The sequence below is a fragment of the Orcinus orca genome, chromosome 8 (genome assembly GCF_937001465.1).
Source record: "Orcinus orca chromosome 8, mOrcOrc1.1, whole genome shotgun sequence".
NCBI lineage: Eukaryota > Metazoa > Chordata > Mammalia > Artiodactyla > Delphinidae > Orcinus > Orcinus orca.
Genome location: NC_064566.1, coordinates 4,541,637 through 4,562,862, shown reverse-complemented (window position 1 = coordinate 4,562,862; position 21,226 = coordinate 4,541,637). Strand labels below are relative to the sequence as shown.

General features: G+C 51.0%; 1 protein-coding gene across 2 annotated transcripts in view; it reads right to left on the bottom strand.

Moving 5' to 3' along the window:
- Nucleotides 1-21,226, bottom strand: part of CPT1A (carnitine palmitoyltransferase 1A) — a 63,649-nt gene that overhangs the window by 32,965 nt on the left and 9,458 nt on the right. For both annotated transcript variants that reach the window (XM_049712981.1, XM_049712982.1), the window contains exons 2-8: nt 13,544-13,697; nt 10,841-10,980; nt 5,861-6,032; nt 3,886-3,987; nt 2,943-3,080; nt 1,922-1,999; nt 475-582 (exon numbers count right to left, since the gene is read on the bottom strand). In XM_049712981.1, coding sequence (XP_049568938.1) covers nt 475-582; nt 1,922-1,999; nt 2,943-3,080; nt 3,886-3,987; nt 5,861-6,032; nt 10,841-10,980; nt 13,544-13,684 — 879 coding nt within the window. In that variant the 5' untranslated portion in view covers nt 13,685-13,697. The remainder of the gene's footprint in view (nt 1-474; nt 583-1,921; nt 2,000-2,942; nt 3,081-3,885; nt 3,988-5,860; nt 6,033-10,840; nt 10,981-13,543; nt 13,698-21,226) is intronic.

The following is a 21,226-nucleotide window of genomic DNA, read 5'->3' as shown; positions in this document are numbered from 1 at the left end:
AAGGAAAAAATGCCTTCTCGTGAGTAGCTAGACAGCTATATTATTTCCTTCACAAGCAAGTGAGGGTTTCTTCGTAGGACAGACTGCAGAACTAAAATACCTCAAACATATATCCATTTAGGATACAGAGGAGAATTAAATCTCAAAGTAATTATGCTGAGTGAAAGAGGCTAGACCAAAAACAAAAAAATGCATGTTGTAAAATTCCATTCACAAGTTTTAGAAGATGCAAAGCTAACCTAGAGTGACAGAAAGCAGGTCAGGGCAATGGTGGGGGGCAGTGGAAAGGGACACCAGCGAACTCTTGGGGGCGGTTCACTAACTCGACTCTGGTGATGGTTTCAAGAGTACAGAGATACACATCAGTATATCAGAACTTAGCAAAGCGGATGCTTCAAACGTGTGCAGTACGTCAGTTACACCTTGATAAAGCTGCTCGAAAAGAATTGTTTAAAAAGCAGTTTGTTTCCGTACCGGTTTGATTTCCTCCCGGTCCAGTTTGCGCCTGTAAAGCAGGATGGCATGGATACCGTTGCCTGCTCTCGCTGCCTGAATGTGAGTCGGCGTGATGTACAGCAAATCCTGATACAAGAAAACACACGACAGCAGGGAGAATGTCCATAGGAAAAGACAAGTGAACTTCAACACACAGTTAAAATATTTCTATACATGTGTTAATGACATCTGCTCTGCTAGAAAAGAAATCATTTTCATTTTCTACACTTTTTCAGTTTTATTGTGTTCCCCCCCCCAAATAATTCTTGGGCTAGGAAAGGTAACAGTATATTTTAAAAGTGAATTGTAAATAAATATAACTCAAGCCTTAAAAAAAAAAAAAGATAACAGCGCTTCACCCCAATCATCCTCACAGAATGCATAAAAAGGAAAGCAGAAACTAAAAGGATCAATGAGATAATTAGGAAGTTTTCTGAATGAGAAGGAACCAAAGGTTAAAACAACCTTTTATACAGAGCAGTGCTTGCAACTTTCTAAATCTGGGGACATATTTCTAAGTGTCTACATTTTTCAAGTCCAAGGGATGCTTGTCTCAACTGTATTTTGAGAGAACCTATGTGCAGGGCTGCCCCTGATTACGTGGGAAATAGACACCAAAGTCTTCAGGAACGAAACGGCACCAGGTGGACAGCTCACTCTCAAACAGTAGTCTTCTGGGCCACACCAACAATTTTTCTCTAAGTTTGCGGTTGTTTCCAATGGAAAAAAAATTTTTTTTAAACAGTAGAAATTTTAAAGGAGAAAAACAGAAAAAGCAAACAGACAGAAGAAGGTGGAAAAACTCAAAGGAAGCAAAGAGCAGAAAGAAAGGGAAAGACAGATTCACCAGTTATTTAAGGCCAGTTATTAGACCTCAATGAGGTGCTTCTAACAAAATAACAGGGTGTGCTCTGCAGACCACCTGTCTCAAAAGGCAAGAAAGACCGAGGAGATGTGAAAACGACACTCAGCGCAGCACCCCTGGCGTCCCAGGGCCCAGAAGAACAAAGCTCAGCGTGTGGACAAGCTCTCAGCCGCCCCACAGACCCTGAGCTTCTCGGGGTGGGCAGGGATGTGATCGTTCACCGCTACGCGGGCTCCGTCAGGAAAACAGAGGGAAGGAAAAGAGGGAGAGGTTCGCTGCCACGAGGAAAGTCAATCGCCACGAGAGGACCTGTGCGATCCGAATTTCTCTGCAGCAGACTGGTGGGTGCCTTGAGCTACCTGGCAATTCCAAAAGGACATCCACGGGGCTCTCCAGTGTGCAAAGAAGATCCTGGGCTCCCCGCTAGGGGCGTGAGGCCTCAGACGGGGACGGCAGGGCCAGAGGAGCACGGGGAAACCCACAGCGTCCCCAGGCAGCCCACAGGGCCGGGAAGAGGCCACCCTGGTGCATCGTCTCCATCAGACACCGCTCGGGACTCACCATCGCGTAGTAATTGCTGTTCACCATCAGTGGCCCTCGTCCTCGGAGGTAGATGTACTCCTCCCACCAGTCACTCACCTGTCAGGTGCACACAGGAGAAACCAACCGACAGGCTTAACCAGGCTGCCCAGGGCGGAGGCGGGGTGCGGGGGGCTCGGGGAGGGTGCATTTCGTGCTTTGTCATGTATGTTTGACATCATTTCTCCCTCTCTTGGGGGCCAAGACAGCCCTAACTAGATGGAATGCAGAACAGTGGGAAGGAACTGGAAAGAGGTTTTATTTGAGTCAAGACATAGCTAGAAGGTAGATCACCTTCATTTTATAGAGGATTAAAAAAAAAAAAAAAAAAAAGACCAAACGGAAAAGAAGGGATAAATGTCGGACTGCTAACATTTCTTGACCATCAACAACACCCCAAACCGCCCCGCAGACGGCTTCTCGCCTTCTGCCGCCAAGACTCCCCAAGGCAGCCACTGACTCAGCCGCGCTCGGTTCCCTTTCAGAGCCACACAGGGGCCACGTGTGCTGTCCTCCCGATGTCCCCTAGAAGGCCAGCAACCTCGTCCCAACCACATCCACAACCTCCAGGACCCAAGGATCACGATTCCCTCACTTTGTAAAGTACATACACATACAGAACAGTGCGCATCTAAGAACCTAAGCGTACGTGTGAAAATGTTTACAAACTCAACACGCCCATGTAACCAGCGCAGGATCAAACTCGAAGGCGACCTGCCCCACCCACCATGGCCTCTGGCGGGTTTTCTCCAGCCACCGCCCACTTGCAGCCCCACCCACCGGGTGTGTCTGGGTCACACCTTCTCCTCCAAGCTAGCCATTCCTCAAAACCTCAACCCGCTCCCCCCACCACCCACCCCCCCCACCCCCACCCCGGCCTCATTTCATCAGCCAACGTCTCCTCCCGCCCCGCCATGCGCAGGGAAGCTAGCTGGCTCATGGAACAGATTATATGCTCCTACAGAAAATTCCACCAAGAAAAATAGCGTGTATGTATACTCACATAATTGGTAGCCCACCAGGACTTTAGCTTCAAATACCACTGCAATCTCGGCCCGAGATTGACAGCAAAATCTTGTGCCAGAGCTGTCATCCGTGTAAAGTCTCCTTCCTTCATAAGAGGCTTCACAGATTCCAGGTACTGGGGTTGATGGAAAAAACATAAGCCTAGTTAAAACAGATGGTTTCCTTCCTCGTGCCTTAGAAAAAGGCAGGTCTGCACACAAGGTAGCTAACTCCAATACTAAAGGATGTTTCAGGTCAGTGATAACTCAACAAGTAAACTTTTTTGTCCTTTACTGGCATACAAGCTCCCAGATCTTGAATCACCACAAAAATCATCAAAGTGGATGCTAGACTGACAAGATCGAGGTTTGATCGACAAGGAACTTTCAATGTGTATTTTTTTCTCCGTCATCTGGTCCTTAATAAGAGCTCTACTCTCACCTAAGCGCCTTCACAGGTGCCAATGAGATGGGTGGGGAAGCCCTGAGAGCCAAGGGTAGGACCAAAGGCTGGTGTGTTCAGGACACCAGGACGGGAAAGGAGCCAGAATGATAGGGACGGAGAAGGTCACGCCACCAGGTCAAGGCCAGGCCTCCAGTTCAGAATTTTCGGGGTCCCCATGTCGCTCTGCTCTGGCCCTTGCAGGTAAGAGCAGGCAGGTAGCAGTTCACAGCACACAACCGCATCTACCACGTGCATAAGCAAACTTACGGGACACAAAACTGCTGCTAGGCCCTGGGTTTGCCATGAGATTTTTTTTTTTTTTCCCAGCTATGCCGTGGGGCACGCGGGATCTTAGTTCCCCAACCAGGGATCCAGCCCGTGCCCCCTGCATTCGGAGCACAGAGGCCTAACCACTGGACCGCCAGGGAAGTCCCATCGAGTCACAGACCTTAACGTTTCAGAGCGGGCGTTCTGGGGACGCGTGAAGCCGCACCTACCCTGTTGACGGTATCTTGGACGGCTGGGACCGGCAGGCGTGGCAGAGATGTCTGGAAGCTGTACAACATAGGTTTGCGGCCTGAAAAGATCTTGACCATACCCTTTAAAAAAAAAAAAAAGGTACATTCTCAAAGACGAGCTCTGTCAGAGATCCGAAACCAGTTCTCCAGGATATACAACTTGCCGACCGCGGACTGATTTTCTGTGCTGGTTCATTTCCTCTAGTCCATTTTCTGCCCCTACACTTGCAGGCCTCAGCAAACAAGTAACCCCAAATAAGACCCAGGGTGAACAAAACCCTAGGTCTGACAGATGCCTGAGACGTCCTGCCCTGTCCAGGCGGTGCTGTCCCCCGGGCACCCTGACACTGGGTCTGACTGCACTTCTGCACGGCGGGTAAGTTCCACCCACCTACTTCTGCAAGGCCCTCGGTTTCGGGATTGGCTCCCGGGGCCTGGAGCCAAGTGCAGCCCCTTCGGTCAGTATCAAGCCTGGTGGCGGCACATACTTGCCTGCTCTAGTCTGGAATGATCTAAACTTGCTGTGATGACTGGTCATCTCATGCAGACCAGACTTCAAAGGAACTTCTAGGGCTCACAGTGTGTGTGTGGACAGGGGGGTGATTCTTGATGTCGAAGAGCAGGTGGGACTCACCTGGACACCAGCCATGAAGGCCACCCTGGGGAAGGTCGTTTACCTTGCTCTGTAAAGCATGGAAACCATCTCAGAATCTCTCCTGGGAGCTGAATTCTACTTCTCTGGAAATCAGAAATCTTACATCCAAGCAACAGCAGGAAGTCGGTTCGGGAAAGAGTGAAGCCCAGGGCGTACAGTGGGCTTGGGCACGAGGGTGCCTGCTCCTTTCACGAGGAGCCCCAGGGGACAGCATTCAGCCACCGATGAACCCATCACGGGACAAACCTCCACGCACGTGGCCGGTAAGTGACAGGCGGACTAAGGGCTGAGGTGAGCTGATGGAAGGTACTAGAAGCTAAGGGTGAGTCAGCAAGTCCCGGTCAACTGGTCGGCTAAGGTTAGAAAAGCTACAAAGAGGCGGCCGGATGGTACTTTTATTTGATGAGTGACATGGATGAGAAACCCAGCAGACATTAATACCAGATGTTCAGAACACACTAAGACCGTTAGAGAAAAAGAGCGTCTGGCCCAAACAAGGAGGCACGCTGAATCAGAGCTCTCTGGCATGTACAGGGCAACGCTCAAGTCACCAAGGGGACTGTAGAGCACAGGGAACTCTAGTCAACACTCTGTGATGACCAATACGGGAAAGAGTCTACAAAAGAATGGATATATGTATAATGGACCTGTGTATATGTGTAACTGACTCACTGTGCTGTACACCTGAAACTAACACAACACTGTAAATCAACTATACCCCAACAAAAATTAATTAAAAAAAAAAAGTCACCCCGGGGTAAAGGCCCAGCGAGGACCTTCCTTTCAGAAGGAAAAGCCTCCCACACCAGATGTGGAGCTGACGGATGGGCCAGGCACAGAAGGACACATCCTGCGTGGTCTCACAGGTCCGTGGAACCATGGAAGCAGCAAGGAGGGATGGGGGCTGCCGGGGGCTGGGGGACACGGGGCTGCGGGATGGTTAAAAGGGACAAGGTTTCGGTTCCAAGAAATAAGTACGTCCTGGAGACCTACCCTAAGGTATCGGGCCTGGAACCAACACTCCTGTGCTGGACTCTTCCGAATTTGCTAAGAGGGCAGATTTCACGTTAAATGCTCTTACGGCCAAAGGCAAGAGGCCTAAGCAGGGCCCGAGGAAACTTCTGGAGAGTGGATAAATCTGTGGCCTTGGCAGTGATGAAGGCGTCACGAGTGCACACTTATCTCTGAACACATCAGGCTGTGACAGAGCTGCGGCTTCGCAGGTGTCAGGCATACCTCGAGAGAGTGGGTTAGAAACGCCCACCCCAGCTGTGCCCTGGGGTGAGTCCGCATCATTACCATCCAGACTTTGGTGGCGCGGCTTATCTTGCCGTGCTGGGTGAACATCCAGCCGTGGTAGGACAGCAGCACCTTCAGAGAGTAGCGCATGGTGAAGATGAGGGCCACCCACAGGCCCGTGCCGAAGAGGACGCCGCTGACCACCTTCTTCGTCTGGCTGGACATGTAGCCACTGCCGAGACAAGACCAGACAAGCCACAGGTTCGTCCGCGTGGAAAGGAGGCCACGGGCAATGGCGCCGAGAGGCGCCACGTGCTACAAGGTGGGTGGTCTCCGGTGGACACAGCTGAGGCCACAGACCCCAATCGGAGTCAGGCTTGATCAGGGAGACGACAACCCGTGTTAGGTCAACTCTCAAAAGACTCAGCCATCCTTCTCCTGGATTTGAGATGAACCAACCACAACTGCTTTGCTGGCCCTCGAAACACACCAAGGCTAATCTGCACAACTGGGGAGCGTGGACGACCTCCTCCAGGCCCAGGAATGAGGACGGAGATTATGGGGGAGGCAGTGGCCCGTCCACGATGAGAGCTCAGCCCCAGACTGACCTGCTTTCTCCTGGGCTGGGAGCCGGCAGCAATCCTGCACCTTCCCTTCCTGCTACTCATGACGCTTTTTCCTTAAACACACCTTGGGATTTCACCAGGATGCATAAGAAACGCAGATCAACTGGCACAAGTATTACTTCAACTATTTAGATCAAAAGAGCTTGTTTTTGATCTGGGTAGGAACACTTACCATGAATACACGTAGACACTGATGACGTAAAATGATCATTTAAATCGAAAACTGACAGAGAAAATGTTTTCGTTTGCTAAGGAGAGTAATATATTACCTGGTAAAGATGGGACTTCAAAAATGAGAAGAAATGCAGCTACTCATTCACCTTTGTGGGCTGTAGTTTTAGTTGTTTTGGAAACCACAATATATTTTCAAAATAAAAATAATTTAAATAACAAATGCTGGCGAGGTTGCGGAGAGAGGGGAACCCTTACGCACTGTTGGTGGGAATGTAAGTTGATGCAGCCACTGTGGAAAGCAGTATGGACGTCCCTCAAAAAAAAAATTAAAAACAGAACTACCATATGATCCAACAATTTCACTTCTGGGCTTTTATCTGAAGAAAATGAAATCACCCCATGTTCACAACAGCACTATTTACAACAGCCAAGATATGGAAACCTAAGTGTCCACGGACAAACGAATGGATAAAGAAGAGGTGGTAGGTATGTATCAATACAATGGAATATTATTTAGCTAGGAAGAAAAGCAGAAAATCCTGCCATTGTGACAACATGGATGGACCTTGAGGGCATTATACCAAGCGAAATAAGTCATACAGAGAAAGACAAACACCATCTGATCTCACTTAAACGTGGAATCTAAAATATGACACAAATGAGCTTTTTAATGAAACAGAAACAGACTCACAGATATAGAAAACTATAATATATATATGTATATATTCCTGAATCACTTTGCTGTACACCAGAAACTAACACAATATCATACATTAACTGTACTTCAATTTTTCAAAAAATGTTGAAAAAAGAAAGACACATACTGTACAATCTCAGTTATACATGAAATCTAAAAAACATTTTCAATTTCTAACTATATTTGGTGACGGATGTTAACAAAACTTTGGTAATTATTTTGCAATATATACATATATCAAATCATTATGTTATACACCTAAAAACTAATACAATGTTTTACGTCAATTATATCCTTAACCTAAAGGTTTCGCCAATATTTGGAAACCACCAATTAAACATCTTCTCTTACTTCAGTAACACAGAAACGAAAAGTAAAATACTGGCAAAACGTCTGCTTCAAAACATATCTTTCTATAACCTGTCAATTCTTGCATTCAAGTTTAACTGTAGTCTCTACTTTAAACCTCTACCTTCTTTTCTGATGGTCTAATCTACAAGCAAATTTGGATTTAAGAACCTGTCTTTCAGACAATCTATGCTTTAGATTTCTAAGTCCTATGTCACTGAACTTGGAAAAGACACACCCACTTGATTCACAAAAATCAAGTAGTATTTTTACATTAACAAATGATGTGTTCAGCATTTTTTAAAATATTTTTTTCTTTTTTTTTTAATTATTTTTCGGCTGTGTTGGGTCTTTGTTGCTACATGCAGGCTTTCTCTAGTTGTGGCGAGCGGGGGCTACTCTTTGTTGCGGAGCGTGGGCTCTAGGCACACGGGCTTCAGCAGTTGTGGCGCACGGGCTTAGTTGCTCCGCAGCATGTGGGATCTTCCCGGACCAGGGCTTGAACCCGTGCCCCTGCATTGCCAGGCGGATTCTTACCCACTGTACCACCAGGGAAGTCCCCCAGCATTTTTTATATATATGCACACAGGCACTTTGACAGCAAGCATCAGCTTTAATAGCTTTCTGTTAAAGGGCATGCCCCTTCCGAGGCTGCAGGGGATGGGCTTACACGGAGCACGACGTACACCTGCATTCAGGGAAGCTGCAAGCTCAGGACGTTGGGAACCCCCTCCAGGAAGACTTTGCAGAACAGCCCTTGAACCTGGAAGACGCTGGCCCCTTCACCTGGTCTTTCTAAATTTGGGCCAGGGATGGCCCAGTTTACCGCAATTGGTTTAGAGGGACAAAGAAACAAATCTTATAAAGACCCAGATTAGAAAGGGCTTTAAATAGGCAACACTTCTAAATATAATCCAGTGCAAAGAGACGGCCCCCATTCAAAAGTAAATTAAAAAATTGTGTTAAACCCAAGTAGACAGGAAATCGGAGGTGAACTGTCTGCAGGGGGCGCAGGCCTGCGGCTCCCCGGAAATAAAGGAGGGGAAGAGAGAGGCTGGGGCAGGGAGGTGAGAGCGACAGGGTCCCTGCCTGGCTTCCCGGCCCCCAGGCAGAGCAAGGCGTCGGGCAGGCGTCTAGCACAGGCGTGCTTCCACTGCAATGACAGGACTTTGTATCCTGGGCCCTGCGGACGCTTATAAAGGCAGGAGCCAGCAATCCCGAGGTGGCCGGAGGCTCCAAGGGGCTCAGCTGGACTCGCGGTGACTCTCGCGTCTCCCTGGACACCATGAATGTGGGGCAGCTTTCAGGAGCGAGGGGCACCCGCTCAAAGCAATGTAAGAAGATTCAGACCTTTCGCTTAAAACCGCTTAATCATTTCTTTAGAGTGATCGGAATCAAATTCAGTCCTGAGCTGGGAGCTTTCCTTTATGTCACATTTGGCCGCGTTACTTTCCTGTTCTTTTCTGAAAGAACGATATTCAAATCCAAACAACCAACTGATTTAGTAAAAGGCCCAGAAGTTCATCTGTTTAGCTCAGGCCCAGCCCCGACCCTGTAGCTATGGCCCAGGGACCCCGTAGACACACCTGGGATGCACCCCATCCCTCACAGACCCCACCTGTCTCCCAAAACCCGTGGCGCGAAAAGCAAAGCCCAAGCACAGGACGAGGACTTGGGGACTATTATTTCTCTAGTAACAGACGTACGACGTCCTCCGGTGGTAACAAGCAACACAGGAATAGGATCAAAGGTCTGGCAGGGGACAGCCACAGCCGAGCTGGAGGCACGAGTACTTTCCAACCAGAAGATAAAAATATGTCTTCCACGGGACTTCCCGGGTGGCCCAGCAGTTAGGACTTGGCGCTTTCACTGCCAAGGGCGCGGGTTCAATCCCTGGTCGGGGAACTAGGATCCCGCCACAAGCTGCTTGGTACAGCCAAAACAAACATTGTAAATGTGCCTTCCAGAGTCACGGCCACCATCACAAATGGGGTAATGGAAACAGCCCTGTGTGTGTCCCATCATTTGGCCACTCAAACACCAGTAAGGCAGAGGTGCTGGTTTTTTTTTTTTTTGCGGTACCCGGGCCTCTCACTGTTGTGGCCTCTCCCGTTGCAGAGCCTGTCACGCAGGCTCAGCGGCCATGGCTCACGGGCCCAGCCGCTCCGCGGCATGTGGGATCTTCCCGGACCGGGGCACGAACCCGTGTCCCCTGCATCATCGGCAGGCGGACTCTCAACCACTGCGCCACCAGGGAAGCCCCCAGAGGTGCTGGTTTTTTGCGTTTGCCTGGCAAGAAGGTTCTCCGAGGGGAGGCTCAGGGCACGTTGAAGGAAGCACAGGTGTCCGACCACGCGGAGCTGGGTCTGGATTCCAGCTCCCCACTTCCCCTCTTTGTGACTCTGGGCAGGAATCTGCACCTCTGAACATTTCCTCACTTTTTCATGTCGGAGACCCCAGGGAGAGAGGTCACTGCAGCGCAGGGGCCAAACGGCAGGAGAGGCTACACGGGAGCCAGGGCCACCCCCAGGACCGGAGGGAAGAAAGAGGGGCTCCAGAAATGCCCTCGAGGGCACGGCCAACATTCTGGCATGAGACCCCAGCACCACGTACCTTGCAAGAAAAATATCAACCCAAGGCCCCGCCTGGCCGAATATCATGGTATTAAAAAAGCTTCTAGAAAAATCTACAGCAACCAGGAGAGAGTGTTGGGGTCCCCCCCGTGTTCTAAGCCAATCAGACAGGGAGCTGAGGGGCTGAGGTCTCCCCAGAGACCCCGACAGCAGTCAGTTCCCAGGGTCCCAGAACTCCAGGACGGACCCCAGTGCAGGGAAGAGACCTTGTCCAGAACCGGCTCCTGGGGCAGAAATTCGTTTCGAGGGTCCCCCTGGCCAGGCTAAGTTGACTGCCACTGCTGGCTCCCACCTCGGGCCCTGACATGTCCTGGCGGGTACCCCAGGACCAAGGCTGCCCTTCTTGTCCCTGGTCTCCAGAGAAAGGGCCACAAGGGTCCCCAAACTCCCGAGGGGACCTTCATACCAGTCCAGGAAACGGGGAGAAAGCCGACATGACAACCACAGCAAAAGCCTCAAACTGAATCCACAACAGCCATGACGTGTGAGAAGACATGAAAACGTCAGCAACAAAGAAGTCAATAACTCCCTAGACGGTTGGAGATTTGAAAGGATTACTTACGTCCTGTCAAGGGTCCGATTGATTTTTGCAATTATTCCCAAAGAGGGGTCGATCCTGGTGTACATTGTTGATACCACGCCCACAACCACGATGAGCCAGCTGGAGGGACTCGCCGGGTATACGCCGGTGATGATGCCATTCTAAACACAGACACGCACGGCATGAGCAACCTCCCTCCTGGTGGTGGGGGCCCGTGAGCTGGCAGGCAGTGGAGGGGTGGGGGGTCTGCACACAGGGGCAGCTAAGCGGCCACACTATCACTACTGGAAGCGTTCCCCAGAGCCTCCAGCCCCCAGCTGCTCCGACTTCTGTCCAGCTCCTTCCCTTCCTCTACTTCTGAGCCAAAACCCTTCCTAAAACGGTTCCCCCAGAGAGTGACCCCAGGACATTAGACTCACCCGAAGCACTAGTTTAACATACAGATTCCCGAGCTTCACCCAGACTGACTCAGGACACTGGCCACCTTGCCAACCACGATGTCCTCTCCCCAACATGCTACACCCAGGATGCCTGGACAGCCCCCCCCCCCAACTCCAAAACCACCCCTCCTGCTGCTCCTGAATCAGACACCATTCAACCCGAGGTATTTCCAGGAAACCTCACTTCATGTCAAGAATTTGCCATAAGATGTTTCAGCCAAAGCTCCCCCAGCCTGCCTTCAAAAAAAAAAGGAGCAGTGGAGGGGGAAGGAAGACACATGACCCCAAATTGGCGAAATGTTGACAGCTACGGAAACGAGCAGTGGGGCTTTATTACCCTCTTTACTTTTGCGTATGTTCCAAAACTCCCAATTAAAAAATCTTGGGACTTCCCTAGCAGTCCAGCGGTTAAGACTCTGCATTTCCAATGCAGGGGGCCCAGGTTTGATCCCTGGTCGGGCAACTGAGATCTCGCACGCCACGCAGCGCAGGCAAAATATTTTAAAAATTTAAAAATAAATACAAAATTTTAAAAAAATCTTACTGAAGCCATGATAATAGTTAAGATAATAGATTAAAAAACTCTCAAAGCTTTATCTGAATTCTCTCAGAAGAGACTTACACATCCCTACATGTTATTCTCATAATGGAGAATCACAAAAGATTTTAAACAAAGTGGTTGGGTGCAGGGGGGCCTTCTGGTGTTCTCTGAACCATTCTTGTAAAATAAACAGGTACATACGCTAAATTAAAATGGAGGGAGGACGTTTCTAGATTAAAGGTCTCTGCTCACCACACCCCCCCACCCCCCGACCAGCAGCAGCTATGCAAGCCTTCCCCCGCTTCCTCTGAGCATCAGATGGTCCCCTAAGGAACCACGTGGTTAGGATGCACCCTTGCTGTGCACTGTTTTCATACGCTAGTCTTGCCCCCTCAGCAGTACCACAAGGTTTTTAAAGTCCGGGAACAACGTCTACACTGGGTTAAGACAACGGCCACACCGGGGCACCCAAGCTTCTACTTTCCTCCATTTGTAGGTAAAAGGAGGCGTCCCAGCAAGGTCAGGAGCGCAAAGGGCACTTTCCCCTGTAGGTGGCGCCCTCCTCCACTTCGGGTGGGTCATGCTGCTGGCGCCCACAAGGGACCAGCGTGACGGGGCCATGTACCTGAGCCCCAGACCCCTCTGGCAGAGCCCGGGAACACCTGTCCAGCCTGGCCAGGTCCCAGGGGCCGGTCCACTGTCTCCCTGGTCACTGTTCCCATCCACCCTAGCTCCTGGGCCTTTTTCTTTTTTTAATATTTATTTATTTATTTATTTGGTTGCACTGGGTCTTAGTTGCGGCAGGCAGGCTCCTTAGTTGCGGCATGTGAACTCAGTTGCGGTATGCACGTGGGACCTAGTTCCCAGACCAGGGATCGAACCCGGGGCCCCTGCATTGGGAGCGTGGAATCTTACCCACTGCACCACCAGGGAAGTGCCTTTTCAAAAGCCCGCCTTGGAGCTGCCCTCTGAAGGGAAAACTGGACAACAAACACACAAACTGGGGAACAGCGGGGCAGACACTTCTGGTGCACTTTCGTCTTGTTTGAATTTTTTTAAACATGCATTTGTCCTTCTGTGATTCTTATTTTCTCTTTTTCGGGAGAAGGAAAGATTTATTCTTACAGGCGGCAGGGAAGGAGCACCCCGGGGATCTTCCCCAGCAGTGTTTCCCTAAACAGCACAATTGGGGAAGTTTTAAGCAAAGGGTACATGCATGTTCATGACTTTTGTAATTTTTTACATAAGTGAATTAAAAACAAGACACGTGCTTAAAAACAGTGAATAAATGTCCACTCTTGCAGGTAAACAGAATTGAGAGCATGAGTGGTTAGCTGTATTTGCATTTACGTGCATGGTTTTCAACGCTGGACTATTTTATTGGCGAGACTGCTGTTGAACTCGCTGCGGTTTCACACAGCTGAAAAACAACCCTTTTCCTACAAGGTGTAGAGGGGGTTCTGGACTCGGAGCCCAGACGTGGAGTCTAGCCTTTATTCTGCTTCTTCCGAGCACGTCACTTACCCTCTCCGAGTCCTGATTTCCTCACCTGCCCTACGGGGCCCCGATTCACCCTACCTGCCTTACAGAATTTCTCCAAGAATTCAGCGAGGCAATCCATGGGAAAGTGTTTCACAAGCCTTAAGGACCACGGAAACATACATGATGTGTCAACTACCACTCTGACACGCTGAAACTTCAATAAAGGGAATACTGTACAGATTGAAGCAAGTGTCTGAAAACCTTGAATCTGATGAACTTCTTCTTCCAGGAATGAAGTCCAGACAGATAGATCTGCCTGAGGGCCTCGTGGCTCAGCCGGAGGTCGATTCCGTCGGGAGTGACCGTGAACTGAAAGGCCACGGCTTGGTGAGCCTCCGCCATGGTTATCGAGCTCCTGGAAAGACAAGGGGAGAACGTAACATGGAGGGGGCACTGACCGGACGTTAGAAAACCTCTAACTTGTAGAGAAGCGTAATCCATTCTGAATCTGATTGTTTCCTCCCATTTGATAGATTACAAGTTTTTCATTAACACACCCGATTCTGTGATTAGCCATCACCCCTCCCCTGCTGGTCCAGCCAGATACAGACAATTGCGGCCTCTGCTTAGAGGCGCTGGGTGGTCAGCAGAGTCCAGGAGCGGGAACCCCTCGTTCCTCCCTCCACTACCCGCCATCCACCCAACTCTGCCGCCCAGTCTACACCCGGCTGACCCAGGAAGCCCGAGGAGGTTTAGCAACTTGCCCCGCAAATGGGAGGTAAATCCCATTCCCGCCCACCAGCCAGCCTAGAGGCTGGCACAGAAAGTCCACAAATGCGTCCACAATGGCCCCTGATCCCTTATCTTCAGGGATCAACGGTGGGAAAACAGGACCAACGCCAAACACCTTGGCCCCTGGTACGCGTGGGGCTCCTGCCCGAGAAACCCCTTCAGGCTCCACAAAGGACTCCACGAAAACCAGACGCACAGAACCCTCAGGGGGAGGTGGGGTGTGGACAAGACAGGCTGGGCCTTCCTCCTCAGAGGCTGCAGAAATCCAACTGCCGTCAACAGCCAGTATCACGTTCCCTCCCCCGCTGCAGGCTCAGCCCTCCCTGCAGGCTTCCCTGCCTGGCAGAGGCAAGTGCATTGCATTTCCCCTGCTGGGTATATCCGGTCTCCCTTCACCTGCTTCCTTGGCGGGATCCCGCCTCACCTCTTCCCTCCTGGCCTCCCCAGCACCAGCCCCTCTGCCAACCTTCTGAAGGCGGGCGATGGTGCCACCTCCTCCTAAACCGTGTGGCACCAAGCACACGTGGATAAAGAGGAGCTAAAAATCCAGAACAAACCAGAATAAAGATCCGAAATTGGGAGTGCGTGTGTGTATCCCCATCGCAGGCTATGTCTCCTTTTTTGACCCGTGTAATAAGCCCACTGGGGGCAGATGTCGGACCCGTCAAAATCAAGGGCAAGGCGGTTTCAGAGACACCCAGTTACAAAAGTCAAACTAGCTTAGTCTTCAGCAAATCAGGACGAATGATCTCAACTTTCACTCACTGGTTTGTTCAACAAGCGTGTGCTGAGTGCCTCCTATGTGACAGCCGTAGGGAGGATGGAGGTCCCCCTGCCCTCCTGCAGCTCAGACAGGGGGTGGAAAGAAGAGGGAGTGACAGAGGGGACCTCCCAGGTGACACGGAAGCCCAGGAGAAGGACTGGCCAGAGGGCAAGACTTTCAGGCCTGAAGGCAGACCTGGGAAAGGGCTGGAGGTGCAGGGTGGCTGGGCTCGAGGTGGGCGCTAAATTCAGAAAGGGAAGTCCCAGAGGCAGTCGGGTTTCATGCTAAGGGCAATGGAAAAGTATCCCAGGGCTGTGAGTCAGGGACGTCAGTTCCTGTGTCTGTGTCTGTTCCAAAGAAGACCACTCGGGCCGCTGTTTGGAGCCAGGGGCAGGTGGGGTGAGGAAGTGAGACCAGTACGAAGCTGGGGTGGTCCTCCAGGAGAGCGTGGCCCAGAGCGGGAACACTGGGGACGGGGAGGGTGACCCGCTCCAGACAGGTTTCGGAGGTGCCCTGGGGCTGGGGTCTGAACCGTGTGGGCTCCACTGAGCCTCCACACACAGAAGGGCCACAGCGCGGGGTGGGCTGGGAATGGAGCCTTCACCCCGGGATGGACCGGGGCACCCATGTGGAGATGCTGGGGCAGAGGGAGTGGCTGGGATGGGCACCCGAGAGCGCTGTTCGGATGACCTTGAAAGAAAAAAAGCAAGTCGGCGAAACTTGCATCCCCCTCACGGAACCTTGGCCTGGTGCCATGTGTCCAGCATTCAAGAATAGTTACACGTTATTTGGGACTTCCCTGGCGGTCCAGTGGTTAGGACTCTGTGCTTTCACTGCTGAGGGCCTGGGTTTGATCCCTGGTCAGGGAACTAAGATCCTGCGAGCCGTGCGGCGTGGGCAAAAAGAAGGATAAAAAAAATTACACATTATTTACCTGGCACAGAGCAAACGTCCAGAGCCTGGCTAACTATGAAGACAGATCCCATTTGAAAGCAGCACGACTCTAAGCAAAAGCTCGCTACAGGTAAATTGAAAATGCTGAAGACATTTTAAACCAACAGCTGGAATCAATTTCTCGAAAAGCTACCCAAGGTGGCTCTTAAGATGTTTCCAGAACCTGAAGGTTAACTCAACCCCTCCCCCCATCAAAGCCTTGGGGTGAACACGAAGCAGGTCTTACAAAGGTAAGAATTCTGCACAGCATGCATCACAGCAAATAAAATTATGTGACTGGCTACCCTTTCAATGATTTTTAAAAATTAATTAATTTTTATTTTTGGCTGCATTGGGTCTTCATTGCTGTGCGCGGGTTTTCTCTAGTTGCGGCGAGCGGGGGCTACTCTTCATTGCGGTGCACGGGCTTCTCATTGCAGTGGCTTCTCTTGTTGTGGAGCACGGGCTCTAGGCGCGCGGACTTCAGTAGTTGTGGCTCGCAGGCTCTAGAGTGCAGGCTCAGTAGTTGTGGCTCATGGGCTTAGTTGCTCCGTGGCATGTGGGGTCTTCCCGGACCAGGGCTCGAACCCGTGTCCCCTGCATTGGCAGGCAGATTCTTAACCACTGTGCTACCAGGGAAGTCCCTCAATGATTTTTAAAATCTTTCAAGGGCTTTCTGCAGAACAGGAAGGGATTATTAACGGTAGTAGACTAAATGTAGTGTTTGTAGCCAATTCTCTCCAAAGGTATGTGTCCGGTGTTTGCTCGGGGAGCTAACCTCTGCTGGGCAGGGGCACACAGACAAGGATATTTACAGCCTCCGTTTCTGGAGGCCTTTATCAGAACTCTTTGAAAAATAGATAATTAATAAGGGCCTATACTGTATAGCACAGGGAACTCTACTCAATACTCTGTAATGACCTACGTGGGAAAAGAATCTAAAAGAGTGGATATATGTATACATATAACTGATTCACTTTGCTGTACAGCAGAAACTAACACAACATTGTAAATCAATTGTACTCCAATAAAAATTATTGTATTATTATTATTATTTTTTGGTCATACAATGTGGCATGTGGGATCTTAGTTCCCCCACCAAGGATCAAACCCATGGCCCCTACAGTGCAAGCATGGAGTCTTAAGCACTGGACTGCCAGGGAAGTCCCTAAAAATTATTCTTTTTAAAAATGAAAAAACTCTGAATTTAACTAGTGATTTGCTTGTTTTGATTGGTTCAGACTAAAAACCAAATAGAAGAGTCTTAAGTGCCCTCCAGGTGGACAATTTGTTTTTCTAGTTTTGCAGGAGCCAGGATGACGATCGTGAGCCGGCCTCCCCGGATTTGAGCCAGAAGCAGGAGTTAGTGAACCGGATGACAAGGGCTTGAGAAGCTCCCTCTGCAAATCTATCGAGTGAAAATTCCACCCTCGATTTTGGCATCCACAGCCTCGCACTTGCAAACATTCAGCCTTGGAATACTGCCCCCTGCAGCCACCAGGACAATGCAGAGCTTTAGCTGCAGTAAAATACCACTTCGCACCCACCAGGATCGCCATAATCAAAAGGATGGGCGATGACAGGCGCTGGAGAGGATGTGGAGAAATCGGAACCCTCGTGCACGTCTGGCCGGGATGTCAGATGGCACAGCCCCTTTGGAAAAGTCTGGCAGCTCCTCAAACGGTCAAATGTGGAGTTACCACACGACCCGGCAATTCCGCTCCTAGGCTCATGCTCATGAAAACGTGTGTCTGCACACAAACCTGTACGTGATGTTCACGGCGGCATTATTCATAATAATCAAAAAGTAGAAGCAGCCCAAACACCCTCCCACTGATGAATGGGGGTAAACAAAATATGCCCTGTCCATACAACAGGATGCTACTTACAGGCAACACGAAAGGATGACGCGCTGACACACACCACCACACGGGTGACCCTTGAAAACATGATGCTGAGTGAAGGCAGCCAGACACAGATGGCCACGTATTGTACGATTCCACCTATGGGAAACGTCCAGAACAGGCACATCCGCAGAGGCAGAAAGCAGTGGCTGCCTAGGGCCGGGGGGAGGTGGGGGTTAAGGAGAGGAGGGTTTCTTTGGGGGGTGATGAAATGTCCCAGAATTGATGGGGGTCACAGCTGCACATACGTGTGAATATACTAAAATCACTGACGTGTACACTTGAGGTGGGTGGATGCTATGGGATGTGAATGACCTCCCAATAAAGCTGTCACAAAAACACCGCTGTCTCATGAAACAGAAGTGTTATCTATTTAACACTCATGCATCTGAACCTTCTCTCCTCAGACATGTAATTCAGGTGGGTGCATAACTACTCCTTTCCCCCGATGTGGCCCCAGTTCTGCATTCACGCTAAGGACCCCTTTAAACAATTGTTACTTCATAACCTTAAGAATTACTATTAAATGCTTTTAATATGGTGATATGGTGGTTATTTTCTGAAAGAGCTGCTGTCTTTTTTTAATGTCAAATCACCAACTTTGTGATTCAAATTAAATTCTATGCATTGTTTCACCAATACACATGGAAATATAAATATATGGTGTATTGTATGTTATCATTCATCAGGATGAGACTTTTTGCAGGTGCCTGAAAACAACTGTTTCAAATATAATATGCACACATTTTACAATCAAAGTTAGAAAACTATTAATTGAATGGTAAGAGCTGCTATCTTTTGGCGATACATACTGAAATATTTACCAATGCACTTTTATCTTTTATCATTTTGGGATTTGCTTCAAAACCACTGGAGGTGGGGGAAGGATGGACAGGGGTAGGGACTGCCATATGTGAGAACTGGTGAAGTTGGGCTGTGACCAAGTGAGAATCCTTATGCCTGTGCTTCTTTTTTTTTTTTTTTTTGGCGGGGGGGCCATGCCACATGGCTTGCGGGATATCTTAGTTCCCTGACCAGGGATCGAACCCGTGCCCCCTGTAGTGGAAGCACAGAGTCCTAACCACTGGACCGCCAGGGAATTCTCGCCTGTGTCTCTTCTGTATGTTTGTCATCTGCTCTAATAATTGCTTAAAATATGTTTAAGGAAATAAAACACGTATCCACTGCAGCCGGTGCTAAATCTCACACCCAGAGACCAACTTTCAATAGCTGCTCACCCACCCAACCACACCTGCAGAAACAAGAAGAAAGGAAGGGCGAGGCTGCCTGTGGGGTCACTGCGCCCCCTGCCCTGGGGCACCCTCGCAGGTCATACCCCCAGCTCCTACCTTCCACCCAACCCAGGTGGGTGTGGGTGCAGCCTGAACGCACTGCCCTGCCTCTCCCACCTTCAAGTCGCCCCGAAGCAGCAGCTGGAGTAATTGATGAAGATACAGCTACCATCATTTCCCAAAGGCTGACCGTGGCCGCTGGACATGAAGCAGCTCCCCTGGGTCGCTCGCTCAGAGGGTTCCTAACGTCTCTAAAAATGGGGACCTTTTTCTTCAAATGTAAACACACAGGAACGGTTCGTGGATAAAGCCTTTCAACCCTCTTCTTCCTCCCTTTGGCCCTGAGGGGTGGAGGGCTCCAGACCAGAGTCTGAAAACCACCGTGAGAATGGTGCGAACCTCGCCAACAGAGAGCCAAGCCGTTCCTCCGGATACTTCCCTGCAGTCAATCAGGTCAGCAGCCCCGCAGGGCTGGCAAAAGTGCCTGGAGCTGAAGGGCCACTGCTGACGAATGGCCTCCCCACTGCTGGCAAATCTCTCCTTGAAACACCTCCAACCGCCTGCCATGCCGGGAGAGGCCAGACCTGCTCCAGGTGCAAGGAGGCACGCCAGTAATAAACTCGTGGAAAATCAGGAATTATGAGGACCGCAAAAGAGCCCCAGTGAACTTTACTGTGTTAACACAGCAGGATGTTTTCTGTCTTACAGCAGGAGATACTGCCAACGCACGAGAGCAAGGAATCACACCTACATATCCCCTCCCGGAAGGAACAGATACTAATACTTTGTCATGTGGACCGGAGACTGCCCTGTCCCCAACTCTCCCTTCCTGGCCTGCATCCCTGGAGCCCCGAGGCGCACCAGCCCAGGCTGGCACGGCTGTCCTGTCACTGTCAGCACCGCTGGGAACCTCAACACACCAGGAGAGGAAGGGCCCTGGGGCCAGCTGGCAGGCTGGGGACCGTGTCTGGATCCGGGCCACTTACCCTGGGCAGCCTCTTCTCTGCATCCCTTCCACCTTCCAGGGTGAAGGCAAAGGGCGCGCTAGGGGACTTTCCTGGCCGTCCAGTGGTTAAGACTCCGCGCTTCCACTGCAGGGGGCGCGGGTTCCATCCCTAGTCGGGGAACTAAGATCCCGCATGCTGCGCGGCACAGCCAAAAAAAAAAAAAAAAAAAAAGGGTACGGCAGGGCCCCAAGGGCCAGGCGAGCGGGCGGCACCCCCTTCCTGGCTTCCCTGGGCTGGTGCGGGCTCTGCCATGCCCACACACGGTGTGCAGCTAAACCCTGAGTGTCCACGCGCCGGCCCCCTCTCCAGCTTCCTCTCCCTTCCAGGTAAGGTCACCAGGTGCATAGACTGTCTTACCAGTGCATCTGCTGAGGGTCCTCCTCCAGCCCCTCTGCACCCGGGATTCAACCACCCACAGGGCCCTGCCCAGGGCTTTGCCCTGTATCTGTGCACATGAGTTTCTCTCCAAACTCATCTACACTGATGCCAAAACCAAGTCAACTGAAAACCCACCTTGCATCTTTCCCGTATCCTCCCGGCCAACTCTCTCCTTGAAACACCTCCAACCGCCTGCCACGCCGGGTCACGGACAGGCTAGGGCAGTCCTCACTCCATCCCTCACCCCATGCTGGCCAGCACCAGAACCTGCTGTCCTGGGAAGGTATGCTGCCCCTCTCCCCGAGTACCACTCCACCTGGGTGGAGAGCCGTGGCTTCCCCAGGGACCCACCCACAGGATGTGCACCTGTGCCCCGGATTCTCCGGAGGCTGGAGAGGAAAACACACCAACTGTCTCCACTTCTGCACTCGGTTGTTCTCGCAAATCATCACTGGGCAGCTACCGGAGGCCCTCGGACAAGAATTCTGAACTGGAGGGAACAGGGGGACAGTGGAAGAACCTTCTGGAAGCGCAGGCTGGCTGCTCCTCCCTGCTGAAGGTCTGGCTAGGTGGGGGGAGAAGGCCCCTTGGGGACTGTGCTTGGTGTGAGGCCCCTCCTGCAGTGCTCCGCCAGACCAGCTCGGGGGTAAATTGGAGGTGGCCGCTGGTGGCAGCAACCCCCCAGCTGCGGGGAGACATCCAGAAATTGATCCAACATACTGAAAACAAAGCCCTCTCTGTGTGCATGTTGGCCGTGGGGCTACGGACCCGTCTATTTCCCCTGGGAGGACAGAAATCACTTCTGGCCACATCAGGTGGAGAGCGCCCACCTGGAGCCCCACCTGACGGTGATCGTGCACAAACCTGCCGGCCCG